Source organism: Urocitellus parryii, chromosome 11 (genome assembly GCF_045843805.1).
Source record: "Urocitellus parryii isolate mUroPar1 chromosome 11, mUroPar1.hap1, whole genome shotgun sequence".
NCBI classification, from domain to species: domain Eukaryota; kingdom Metazoa; phylum Chordata; class Mammalia; order Rodentia; family Sciuridae; genus Urocitellus; species Urocitellus parryii.
The window spans coordinates 56,242,406-56,256,594 of NC_135541.1; the positions used below are offsets into that span (position 1 = coordinate 56,242,406).

The 14,189-nt window shown below is 37.0% G+C and overlaps 1 protein-coding gene across 1 annotated transcript in view; it reads right to left on the reverse strand.

Annotated features, from left to right (window-relative positions):
* The window catches only part of Slc44a5 (solute carrier family 44 member 5), a 105,972-nt gene that overhangs the window by 52,954 nt on the left and 38,829 nt on the right, over positions 1-14,189 (reverse strand). Inside the window, exon 2 of the mRNA XM_026409553.2 lies at positions 3,082-3,166. Within this exon, the coding sequence (XP_026265338.2) occupies positions 3,082-3,166 (85 nt within the window). The remainder of the gene's footprint in view (positions 1-3,081; positions 3,167-14,189) is intronic.

Genomic DNA, 14,189 nt, shown 5'->3' on the forward strand with positions numbered 1-14,189 from the left:
AGGAAACATCAATAGAATTGACTATTGAAAATAGAAATATAATCTCCACTGGCTTGATTACATTTTATTAAATAGATGAGCTATCATTTAGTATCCACATGTGGTTGAAGATATGTTCAGTTTTCAGTGTATTATTATAAATAATACTTCAATGAGAATGTCTGTGTATTAAGCAAGGATGGTCTTTGAATAATCTGTATGTCCTGAAATTTGTGATGTCACATTTTCATTCAAACTAAGTGGGTCATTGCTCAGGTCTAGAAAACTTATTGTTACAAAAACCCTTTCAAAAATAGTGTTTTAGAGAACTAAAGATTTAGAGATTTGTTTGTTTTTTTTTCTTTTTACCACCTGGTGCTTTCTTTGTCCTTCATAGTATGAAGGTTTTGTTGGCAAAGTCTAAGATTTTCTAAGTTACTGAGGTTAAAATAAGAATTGCCACCCTGAATCAGAATTTACTCCAGTTGTCCCTAATAAGGAGAAATTCTTTCCTGGGAGTAAACTTGTCCCTGTAAACTCAACCTGACATAATTAAAGATTTGTCTCTGACTCCTCCAAATTTCTGAGTTTTCTTATTGCTCAATAAGAATTTTACTCATAAATTATGCTAATTTCTTAAAAATATGTGTATCTCCTGAAATATTAAGCTCATGGTTAGGGGTGGGCAGCAAGAGAACAAACTCAAGTCTTCTGAAACATGTATTTTGGTGGTGGAAGTGTTGGGGAACCTATTTCTCCCTCTCCCTCTCCCTCTCCCTCTCCCTCTCCTTCTCTTTCTCCATCTCCCTCTCTTTCTCCATCTCCCTCTCTTTCCCCATCTCCTTCTCCTTCTCCTCCACCTCAAATCAGCTTTTATAAGCATGCAATGGAGGAAGGATAGCATCTTCAACAAATGGTGCTGGGAAAACTGGAAATCCATTTGCATCAAAAAGAAGCTGAATCCCTATCTCTCGCCATGCACAAAAGTTAACTCAAAATGGATCAAGGAGCTTGATATTAAATCAGAGACACGGCATCTGATAGAAAAAAAAGTTGGTTATGATCTACATACTGTGGGATCGGCTCCAAATTCCTCAATAGAACACCCATAGCGCAGGAGTTAACAACTAGAATCAACAAATGGGACTTACTCAAACTAAAAAGTTTTTTCTCAGCAAAAGAAACAATAAGAGAGATAAACAGGGAGCCTACATCCTGGGAACAAATCTTTACTCCACACACTTCAGATAGAGCCCTAATAACCAGAATATACAAAGAACTCAAAAAATTAGACAATAAGATAACAAATAACCCAATCAATAAATGGGCCAAGGACCTGAACAGACACTTCTCAGAGGAGGACATGCAATCAATCAATAAGTACATGAAAAAATGCTCACCATCGCTAGCAGTCAGAGAAATGCAAATCAAAACTACCCTAAGATACCATCTCACTCCAGTAAGATTGGCAGCCATTAGGAAGTCAAACAACAATAAGTGCTGGCGAGGTTGTGGGGAAAAGGGCTCTCTTGTTCATTGCTGGTGGGACTGCAAATTGGTGCAGCCAATTTGGAAAGCAGTATGGAGATTTCTTGGAAAGCTGGGAATGGAACCACCATTTGACCCAGCTATTCCCCTTCTCGGTCTATTCCCTAAAGACCTAATAAGAGCATGCTACAGGGACACTGCTACATCGATGTTCATAGCAGCACAATTCACGATAGCAAGATTGTGGAATCAGCCTAGATGCCCTTCAATAGATGAATGGATAAAAAAAATGTGGCATTTATACACAATGGAGTATTACTCTGCATTAAAAAATGACAAAATCATAGAATTTGGAGGGAAATGGATGGCATTAGAGCAGATTATGCTAAGTGAAGCTAGTCAATCTTTAAAAAACAAATACCAAATGACCCCTTTGATATAAGGGGAGTAAACAAGGACAGGGTAGGGACGAAGAGCTTGAGAAGAAGATTTACATTAAACAGGGATGAGAGGTGGGAGGGTAAGGGAGTGAGATGGGAAATCACATGGAAATGGAAGGCGATCCTCAGGGTTATACATAATGACATATAAGAGGAAAGGAGGGGTAAGACAAGATAATACAAATCGAAGAAATGATTTACAGTAGAAGGGGTAGAGAGAGAAAACGGGAGGGGAGGGGAGGGGAGGGGGGATAGTAGAGAATAGGACAGACAGCAGAATACATCAGACACTAGAAAGGCAATTTGTCAATCAATGGAAGGGTAACTGATGTGATTCAGCAATCTGTATACGGGGTAAAATTGGGAGTTCATAACCCACTTGAATCAAATTGTGAAATATGATGTATTAAGAACTATGTAATGTTTTGAACGACCAACAATAAAAAAAAATCAGCTTTTATAGGAACTGAATTGGTTATGAAGACCCAGGAGATTTAGCAACAACCTCAGGCAGTGAAAGCAAAGAAATGGACGCATGATAAATGAGGGAATGTTTTCTAAAAATGTGAAATTTATGGGGTTTTATTTGTTTTTTTTTAGGTGAAGAAATATAAAACTTGTTTTCAGAAGTGAAAATATCTGTTCTGAATCACAATCTAAAGGCAATGTTTTGCTCAGCTACTCTGGGGCAATGTCCACAGAAGCCAAGTTCTCATGAAAAGACCACCAAGCATCCAAGACCTTCTGTGCCCTTACCTTTGAAAGGCAGAATGATTGATTCATCTGTGGGTGTGTGACAAAACTAAACTATGGTAACTTCTAACTTTTAGGCAGTTACTCAGGACTAGGTCTTCCAATAGCCCATCTCATAAAGCATTTAAAATATGGCTACTGAAAAAAATTACTGGTCTTATCCATCTTTAAGAATTGTATTTTCACAAAGCAGAGCCTTCATGCATTCTACTAAAATGCTACATGACAATGACATGGCATCTTAAGTCATTTAGTATTGAACTTCCCAACTGCTTATAGCTGTCTGTAGGAAAAGGGGTGGGAAAAGCCTCCTACATGAATTTCAATCTCCCTAAGCAGTCTAGGAGGATTGGTATAAAAGCAATTTCTAGGTTCCAGCTTAGACAGTGATACCACACAAAGCAAAAGTGACCATACTCACTCATTGGGGGTGCCCTTCTGGCCACAAAAGTGGCCCTTGCTGTCTGTAGGATAGGCCACTCTCCTGGGGTCGCCGTGTACCCAGGCTGCAGGAATAAGAAAGAACAGAAATTCTATCAGCAATAGCTGGGCAACGGCAGTCTGCTTTGAGATATTAGAATGCACCACCGCAACACGCTAACCTTGCCCCTCAGTCACAGAAGATTATTGATTTTCTTCAAAGAGTAATTTCTTAATGAAAAGTAAAATAAAATATGGATGAATCAGTCAGAAAGCACATTTCTCTTATTCTCTCAGGATTTATCTGGGCTGGAGCCAAAACATGAGGTAATGCACTTAGAAAATGACATTTATTAAAATGTGAACTAGAGGGCACAGTACAAAAGCTTACTTGGCTAGAAGACACTTTTTCCAGGGTTCAAAAACTACATGACTTCATCGCAGAGCTAATAATCTAAAGTAAATAATATGATGTAATGCATTTGGGTTGAACATAAGTGAAAACCATTTTAAAATTTAAAGGAATGAAACTACAATGCCCGGTTCAAATTGACTGGTTCCCTGTGATTTTAAGTGACATTTCAAGGCAAACAGAATCAACAACAGAGGCAACACAGAATAAAGATTTACCATGCATTTTTGTCTAATGACTTCAAAGCTTGATATAAATATGAAGTCTTCTCAAACTTCAAAATTGAGGATTTGATTCTAGTTTTTATGTTACTGAATTCTACCCTCATAAAAACTCATCAACATTTTTTTAAAAGAATGATTGACTTGATTTAGCTCTAAAATTTTATCACCACAGAAAGTAATATCCATCAGCTAAATGGGGTAATAGTCCCTAGTTCTAACTAAAATTTTCTAACTTCTCCAGTTTGATTAATACCCTTTTTAATATTCTAGGAAATCCATTGGTCATATAATGCTTGCTTCTGCATTGGAAAACACATCTTTGTCCTTTGCTTCCTTTAACATTTGCCCAGCTATCTCTTTACCCACATTTATTGGATTTGACAGTTCACGTTATAATTCAATCATGCTTTTGTATGTGGCCTGTGTGACTTGGGAAGATAAAAAAAATCAATTCTGAATTTTAATATGGAAGAGGAATTTTTCTCCCTATTTTTTTCTCATCAGTCCAAGGCTTTCTGTTCAGTATCTAAATACTCAAAAAAGTCTCCTTTGTCTAATTCTTTCTCCAATGTCATAGAAGCCAAATCAGTTTCATCTTCTAATACCTTCTTATGAAATCTGACTCATTCGGGTGGCTCTCTGCTGTCATATCTTCCCATCATTATTTCCCAGAATAAAGAAACTGGACTATAAATATGGCATTTAAATGACATCTATGTGTTCAAAGCACAATGTCTCCAGACACTATAGTCTGTTTCTATATTTTACTTTGTCACATTTGGCTAAACCTAAGACAGTGATGTAATTTTAGCTCTCCTTTTTATAATGTGTTTCTTTTAGTTTTATCCTAAAATGTTCTATTCATTCTGAAATAGGCACCTAAAGCAGCATTTAGATGGCTAAGTTTGCGACTTATTATCTATAACCCTGAACAAATCACTTATTTGGAGTCTTGGCTTTCAAATTTATTTGAAAAATGGATATAAAATACCCAAAGCATAAGAATGTTGAGAATATGAAAGAAGAAAATGGAAGTAGAATACCTAACATGGAGCTCAGCATCCCACATAGACTCAGTTAATATCAGTTCTTGTCTTTTGGATTTCCTCATAAGCAAAATCATAAAGAAAAACTTTGATACAGATAGTTTATTTGGGAGGTAATTCCAAGAAGCTTAAAAAGTCACAAAGGAAGGCATTCAGAGAAGGTATTAAGGCCAATAAAGAGCATGCTAATGGGTCACTATAGTGGCCAGCTGTGGCTCTGTGCCTCTGGAAACCGTGGCACTGTATGGAAACTACCTGTGAAGGGACATAGTAAAGCTGTCCACCATAATTGAAGACAAACCTCTAGGTCAAGAGGAAGAGGGTTCTGATATTTGCATCCTCTGCCATAGTTTTCTTTCACTTTTCCATGATCAATCAATTCAAGAATTTTCTAAATGATCATCATGTATACTCTATCAGAAGTCAGTATCTGCATAAGTTTATGTCAGAGTTCATAAGAAAGGCATGGAAAGAGGAGAATAAAGTTTGTAGGTTTCCAGAAGAAGTGGAGCTTGAGAAAGAATGAAAGATGGTTAGGATTTGGACATGTAGCTGGGAGTGGGAAAAAAAGTGAGGAAATCATGGAATAGTGAGAGCTTGAACTTATTCATTATGCATGGTGTGCCAGGGCTATGCCCTGTTTGTTACACTGTCTCCTTGGACTCACATTATGAGTCTCACAACCACCCTAGAGGTGGATATTGTTTTTACCTAAATTTTACAGATAATTGTGATTCAGTTTATTTATCAAAATTCCATGGTTTTTAAGGGATATAAACATGGCATAAACTTTGGTGTTTTATTTTCTAAGGCTCAGAGTTTTAACCATGAGACTACAGTGGTAACTATGCTACCTACTAAAGGACAGTTTGGGTATAAGCTTGTTGATGTAAACCACCAGGATGCCAGCAAAATGCTGGATACATAACATAGGAAAGGAGAGGACACAGGCAGTTTGGGAAACTTTGTCCTTGTGGGAGGAGAGCTTTGTACTTGTAAGGGAGAGAATGATGTTTCAGTAGAGATCTGGGGACAGAGGAGGAGAGGAGATAGAAATGTCAAGGGAAAAATTCTCCTTGACTTTCCGGTTTTGAATTGTGACAGGTGGTCATATTTACTGAGCTGCTTCTACCCCCTCTCCACACAGCCTCTGGCATGGAAGCTGTGCTACAGATGGTGTGTGTTTGATCTGGTACATCAAGACTTTGAGCTGAGAGCTGCAAAAAAGATGAGGAAAAAGAGATGAACCAGCAGCAATTATTTTGCCCTTGTTCACGAAGTAAGGGGCTCCTCGCAGTTTATTCCCTTTCTTGGAATTTCTTTATTCATGGGACATTTAGAATGGTGCTATCCAAGATGGTAGCTACTAGCCCCTAGTCTAAGGAGCAAAATATATTCCATATTTTAAAAGATAGTATGAACAACAACAAAAAGAATATCTAGATATTTTTTATATTGATTTAATTTGAAGTCATATTTATCAAAACATTATTAAATTATTAATAAAATTAATTTCACCTATTTCTTTTATACCCTTCCTTCCTTCTTATTTATTTTCCTTTCTTATGGTGCTGGGATGATTCAATCGAAAACCTTGCACATGCTAGGCAAGGGCTCTACTACTAAATTATAGCCCCAGCTCCCCCCCCCACTTTTTTTTTGTATTGGGGATTGAACTCAGAGACACTCAACCACTGAGCCACATCCCCAGCCCTATTTGGATTTTATTTAGAGACAGGGTCTCACTGATTTGTTTAGCTCCTTGCTGTTGCTGAGGCTAGTTTTGAATCCATGATTCTACTGTCTCAGCCTCCTGAGCCGCTGGGATTATAGGTGTGCATCAGTGCCCGGCAATCCCAGCCCTTTTTATAGTTTATTTTGAGATAGGGTCTAAATTGCCAAGGCTGGTCTTGAACTTGAAACCCTCTTGGCTCAGACTCCTAAGTAGTTGGAATTAAGCATGTATCACCTGGTTTGTCTCACCTGTTTTTTACACCCTTAAATGTGGCCAGTAGAAAATTTAACATTACACATAGTAATCACAGATCTATCCTGTATAGATCTGTTCTAGAACATTCCCCTCAAATGTCAAGAACTTCTTATGTGAGGTGCCATAATATCACTGATCTGTGTAGCTGTCATACTCAAGACCATAATGCCCAACACATCATTTTCATGGCATATTTTACAATGCCCCTTTTACAATATTGAAATAATAGTCCCTGATAATATAATATGCACAGATAATTTTTAAAAATTCAATACAATTCCCTTATTGTAATATAAATGAGAAATAAGAACCAATTTTTTTTATAATTAAACAGTATGCACATCAGTATGTAAAAGCTCCAGTGTGACCAAACTAGAAGACAGTGAAGGTGTCACGTGTTTACACCTACAGGTAGAATCAATGTAAATATAACGGCTACAGTTGCAGGAGGAGGCAGACATATTATAATGAAAAATCAAATAGTACAAATGGTTCTGTAAATGATATGATTTTCCTCAATGTAGTAAATTCTAACAAAAAAGCAGAATCTTCTTTCACATTTCCTTGGTATCTATTAAGATCCTGCAAAAATCTTTTTTAATTTTAAAACAGAAGTTCTATGTTCAAATATTTAAAAACAAATCCTACATCTGTGGGACACAGGAAAGTCAGGCAGGAATTACAGTCAGTCTTGCTTTACAAAACTGTCCCAAATATTGCAAGACATCTATCTTCCCTTGGTGCACCCAATGTCCTGAAAATCAAAGAATCAACTCCAATTTTTCAAGACTCCCTGGGCAGTGCTGAGAGAGCCACTGGATAGATGTATATTCCCACTCTTCAAAATGTCAACAAATACAGATTCCACATTGTCTTTCTTTTCTCCCAGAAAAAAAAAAAGTGATATTATCACGGAGTTCTCTCTTACCATCAATCCTATTTACTTTGATTCAGCTGATCATGTTATGCTTATATATTATTTGACATTTCTCCTACAAAAGGTGATACTTAATTACGCACGCTTTGAATGTGAACCAGATTTGACAACTTTTTTTTCTAGTAAACCGAATGTGGCAGAAGTGATATTGTATGGCTTCTAAGAGTAGGTAATAAAAGACATTGCAGCTTCCTCTCTGCTCTCTCCCTGTCCCACTTCCTCTCTTCTCAGATCACCAGCTCTAGGGGAAGCCCCATGTCATAAGGACACTCAGAGGCAGTAGTACAGAAAAGACCACATGATTGTCAGCCATCAGCAAGAACTGAAGCCTTCTGCCAACATCCGCTCTGAAGACAGACCCTCCACCTTAGCCATGCCTTCAGTCAGTTGCACCTGGGCTGGCAACTTGACTGCTACTTCATGACAAACCACCTCACTAAGCTCTTCAGAATTCCTGACCACAGACACTGTGAGATTGGAAATGTTTGTTAGAGTGCCAAGTTTGAAGGTAATTTACTACATAGCAATAGATAAGTCATTATCATGTTACATTTTAAAATGTCCTCTATTCTTGAAGGATGTAGTTATACCATCTTTTTCTATCCCAAATTATAAATTAGAGCACAAATCCCTTTCCTTTTATTTGTTTTGCTAATTTTACACTTACAGCTACAATTTCTAAGTTTCAGTATTTTCTGGTCCTTTACTATATGAAAATTTCAACTGATTTAAGCTATTTCTTAGAACCTAACAAATTTTATAGTATCTATTTGCCTTCATTCTTAAAAGAAAGTAAACATGAAAAGCATTATCTTAAAATACCAGTCTAGAATATGGTCAAACTCCCATTCTTTTATGCTGAATTGTTATTCATATTCATTTAGTCATTTATTCACAGGGATGTACTTGTGATGGGCACATGTAGACCCAGTATATGGAGATAAACATCTCATATTTAGTATGATGCTACTTATTAACACATTCTTCTTAAGGAAAACAAATCATTCTAACTGGCCAGTGCAGAGCATAGTTTTACTAATAATTCTGTTAATAACATTGCACCAAGTGAATCCAAGTGAACCCATACCAGTCTCTGAGGGACAAGACTGCAGATGTCCAACTGTTCGTGATCTTTCCTTCCATTTATCCCTCTAAACTGTGCCCTTTATTTATTTCCTTAAACTGTTACTAGAACTTGCTGTTTTAAGCTCAACTCAGTGTGGAATGACAGGAGACGGTGAGGGAAAGGAGGGAGAGACAGTATTTAGAGTCTCTGGTCCCTTTCTGTTCCCTTCAGCTTAAGGAATCCTCTTTCTTCCTCTTCATTAAATAAAAGGCTATTGGGGTTAGTGGCCAAGAGCAGATTCTAAAATTAAACTGCCTGAGTTAGGATGTTGAATAAAACCAATCGACAAAGTCACTCAGCAGTTAATGCAAACCTGAGCAATTATCCTATTCTCTTCATTATCCTACTGTTTTAGAAGTACCTTTAAAGACTGCTTTAAGTGAAACTGATGCATACAAGTGTGAACATGCATGAGTGTGTTTGTGTGTGTGTGTGTGTGTGTGTGTGTGTGTGTGAGAGAGAGAGAGAGAGAGAGAGAGAGAGAGAGAGAATAAGAGAGGGGAAAAATTATTGTTAAGTGTAAATTCCGTTGGGCTAATTCCTACAGATAACCAAAGATTGGTAAGAGGTGGGTGAGAACTTTATTCAGGCAAACTTGCTTTCACTTGTGTGAAGGAAATGTATGCTACTGAAGTACCAGGAGCAAGTATGATTATATCTAACATCATCTCCCATTTTCAAACATTTGCAAAGCATGTTCCTGTTGTGCTCTAGGGTTGAGTCAAGAAGTTGCAGCCATTAAAAAGCCCTCTGTCAAGGAGAAAATGTGATTAGACCAACCGCTTGCACTGACACTTAAAAATTAACTGCAAATCTGTTTGGGGCAACTAAGGCATTCCCTAAACACTTGCTGGTTGGGAATGTTGGCTTTCAAATCATTATTTTGTATCCCTTAAAGGTACATTTTAACTGTTTTAATATGTGAGGAACAGGCCTGCCAAATTGTGCTTATGGCTTTTTAACACAAGCAATTTACAAATGCAATGAAGCAGATAATAGGACACATGATACCGAATTTGAAAATCTGTGTTGATGATTCTGCTGCTATAGAAACATTTTGGAAGAGCCCTGTATGTAGTTGCCTGGATAAGGAAAAACATTTTTTATCATTTCACAGGTGGCTTCTTCTACCCAACGATAAGTTAAGGGCCATGTCTTTGAACACAAATCAGTCCTTCTTATACTAACAATGTTCCACTTAAAATAATCTAGAATGCATACATTCAGCAAAATACAACAAACAGTAAAAATTCTCACTCAATACTAAAAAATCTGTTCAAGCTATATTCAAAACTGTGTTTTCTTTTTAAAACACTTTCAAAACAAAAGGAAGTATAAGAATGTGATTCAATTTTTAAATGTTTATTAGTAAGGAATGCAAAAGGACATTTAATATTGACTTAGTTATGTATGTAGAATATATTTTTCATTAAGAAAGTTTACTAGAACAATTTTCAAATAATGAAACTAAATTTTTAAAAAATTTCTCACCTTTGATTGAATTTGCTAAAACAATGTTTTAAACTTTGCTAGTACAATGTTTCTAAATTGTGATCTGACGAGTAAGTTTATTTTAGTTCCAAAATAGACAAAAAGCCCAAGATTTCCTGTTACATATAGTCACTTTCCATCACCGGATTCCCCTTACAATAAATATTGGATTGCACTGCCAAACTCCTAAACTAGAAGAGCAGGAAGCCTGGTGAGGTAGGAATGGCTATTATAACAAAGACAAGGGAGAACATGCGTTGAGGAGGTACTAGAGCAACCTTGTACACTGAAGGTTAGAAGTAAATTGGTCCAGACATCATGCAGAACCATGGGGAGGCTCCCCAAGAAACTACAATTAGAACTGCCAGCAATTCCACTTCTGGGTATACATTTGAAGGAAATGAAACAGTATCTTGAGATATCTGTACTCCCACATTCATTGCACTTTAAAATATCAAAGATATGTAAGAAACTTAAGTGTCAACGGATGAATGGATAAAGAAATTATGATATGTATATACATACTACACATCCACAAAAACACAATGGAATATTACTTGGTCTTTAAAAAGAAGGAAATTATATCATCTGTGACAATAGGGATGAACTTAAGAGACTTTTATTAAATGAATTAGGCCAGACACAAAAAGACAAAGACAAATTACAAAATGATCTTACTTACATACAAAATCTTTAAAAAAAAAAAGAAAAAGAAAGAAAGCCAAACTCATAGAAGCAGAAAATAGAATGATGGTTTCTGAGGTGGGAAAAATTAGATGATATTGGTCAAAGGGTAAAAACTTTCAGGTACTAGATGAATAAATTCTAAAGATCTAATAATTCACGTGGTAAAAAACAGTAATGTACTATATACTTGAAATGCACTAAAAGTAAATCTTAAGTGTTCTTAACCGCCCCGTCCCCCCCAAACACAAAGGTAACTATGTTGGGATGAATATGCTAATTCATGAATGTATGTATAAATATGTATAATTATGCTGATAATTATACAAGATATGCTTTTATCAAATGCCATGCTGTACATCTTAAATACGTACAATATTTTGTCAACAAAGCTAGAAAAAACAAACTGAATAAAATAAAATTTAAAATTATATATATATATATATATATATATATATATATATATATATATATTAGTAAGAGAAATGTGTCACTGCCTTCTCTACAGAGATAATAAAAAAGTCCTCACATTGTCTTTGTTCCAGTTACCGACTTGTGGTTTCTCCCTTCCTCATATTCCTTGGAATGGGGAAAGACCAATTTGCTTTCATGGAGGCAAGGGATAAGACATCAACCCTTTGTCCTTGAAATTACAATTTAGAGAGATTGATCCTTAGTTAGGTTTGTTGACCAAAAAGAATAAAAATGTCTCCCGAAGGAACTTGCCACAAAGGGAGAGACCGTGCTGGCAATCTGGCTCAAGAGAAGGCCTAAGAACGTGGTTCTGATAAAGCAAGATACCAGGAATGTAGCAGCTGTTCTGCAAATGGGGAGCAGTGGACAAGGCTATTCGAAGACTCACAAGTCACAGTCTTGGATCCTAGTGTAGGAAGCCACTGGAGTAGTGGAAAGATTCAGATGAGCAGTGGACTATTTAGTGGTACCAAGAGGCACAACTGAAATGTCAGAGTGGCAGCACTGAGAATCTCTCTCCTCACTAGAAACTGGAAAAAAGACAGTTCTCTCCTGGGTGGTTGGGAACAGTTCAGGTCAGGGAAGAGAATGCTATGTTGGATTTTCTTAAGGAGTGCTGGAAAAATAGACAAGTGACTGCAGGGCTGCTTCATGATAATAAGCATGCACTTCTGCGCCAGAACTGAGAAGGTCAAGTGTGACCACACTTCATTGTGAAGTCCTTTGTTCATTCTCTGTTCCATTCTCTGAAGAATTTAGGCTGGATTACCTGGACCGCTTTCCTTCTCTACTTGGTTCTTTCAGACCTATTGTCTCCAAGTGAGCCGTAATGACATTCTCAGAATCCTTTGTACTGATCTATAAATTACCTGCACATCAAGGCTGTTTACTGGTCTGCTTTGGCTTGCTTCATTTCTCTAAGAGGGCAATAATCAAAAAGCCTGACCAGATTAAAAGGGAGAGCAACACAAATCATACCTCGAGATGGGAGGAATGGCAAAGAATTTACAGCATTGTGTTAAAATATACTCTATCCTCTGGCTGCAATATTTTTTTTTTTTTACATTTTTTTTTCCAAACTAAATATCCTCTTCCAAGATCCCCAGAAGCCTCCTCCAATTACAGCATCAGGCTTGGGCTCAAGATGTGGATCTTATTACTTACGTCTGTCCTAGTGTGGGTGAGGCTCTTCTGGGGTTGGATCCTCTTGTAAGGATGGCCCAGTTAGCTAGATTGCTGAAGAAATTAGGTACTTTTCCTTCTGCCTATATCGCCACTGGCAAGAATCCTGCCAAACATTTCACCATCTCAAAGAAAAGTGCTCTTTCCCCTGCCTCCACTCACATTTTCTTCACTTTCCTTCAAACTTTCACTAACAACCTCCTCAAAATCCAATGGGCTTATGAAGACCTCTGGTCTCTAAATAATGCCTATGTTCTAGGTTTTACTAAGCCAGCACCCACTTCCAGATACCAAGTTTTGTTCTGCTTATCTATTGTTGCACCCACAAACTAACGGGCTTAATATGCTTATATTTTGCTCATATTTTGGAATTTGGGGAAACTTAGCTGTCCCTTGGGGTCTCTTGTGCAGTCAGATGTTGACTGGGATTTCAATCATTTTCCAACTGGGCTGATTACCCCAAGGAACCCAGCTGAGTCTGTTGCCCAGGACCCCTACACGTGGCTTTTCCATGGGCTTGTGCTTGTCACAGCATGATAACCGAGTTCTGGGCTTGTCTGCATTAACACTGTTGTTAACTTCCTATCTTCTCAACTAAGAGGGCTAATTACTCCTGGGAAATAGTGAAAAACAAAATCAGAACAAACTTTCAACTCCAACTTCAAGCAGCTCCTAAGTAAATTTAACAATGAACTAACCTGCTCAACTGGAAATCCATTTGGAAAGAAAATGAAATAAAAACTTATTGAATGTTAAAATCGGGCTATTATAGTACATAACATTGTACATACATAATGTTAGCACAAGGATAGCAAAAGAATAATTTGCATAATAAATATTCCTATTCTCTTTTCCTAGCTAGTACAGTAATTGAATAGCAACCATCAGTGAAGTAGGACAAAAGAGGACTATTATCATAAATGTTAGCTTGATCTTTCAAGGAAATTTGATTACCTTCTACCCAGACTCCATCCACTGAGCAGAGGTTCTGCTTTTCATCAGTTTAATGCTAAGTGCCTTTTCTGTATTCAAATATTACCCTAGCTGACCATATTCCAAAGTACAAAGAACAGTTTCTTCTCACCAGATTTTGTGAGCCACATGGCTCTTCCATGGTAACATTTCTTATGGGGGGGGGGGAAAGATCATGGATAAAAGATAAGTCTATGAAAGTTCTGATCTAATAAAGATGGTAAAAGATGCCAAAATATTTGTGTCAGTGACACTAGCTCAGTATCATCTTTCCTTAAGCGAAGGTATGTATTCTTTGATGTTAAAAATTCTCAGCACTTCTAGTAACATTTGCTAATGGTTTTCCTTCAAGTTTCTTTTAGATCAACATTGAACATAACTGAAGCTCACTTTTGGAATTAAGCCAATAAGGCTATTAGTAGCACACTATGAAGAACTTCCCTTGTGTGGTATGCTAGGAGGAATGAGGAATGGACATTTATTTAGTGACTTTTTTCAGTCACTTGTTTCAAGTAAAGGTATCAGGATTAATTTGGGGAGAGAATCATTAAATCATTATAGTATTAAATAT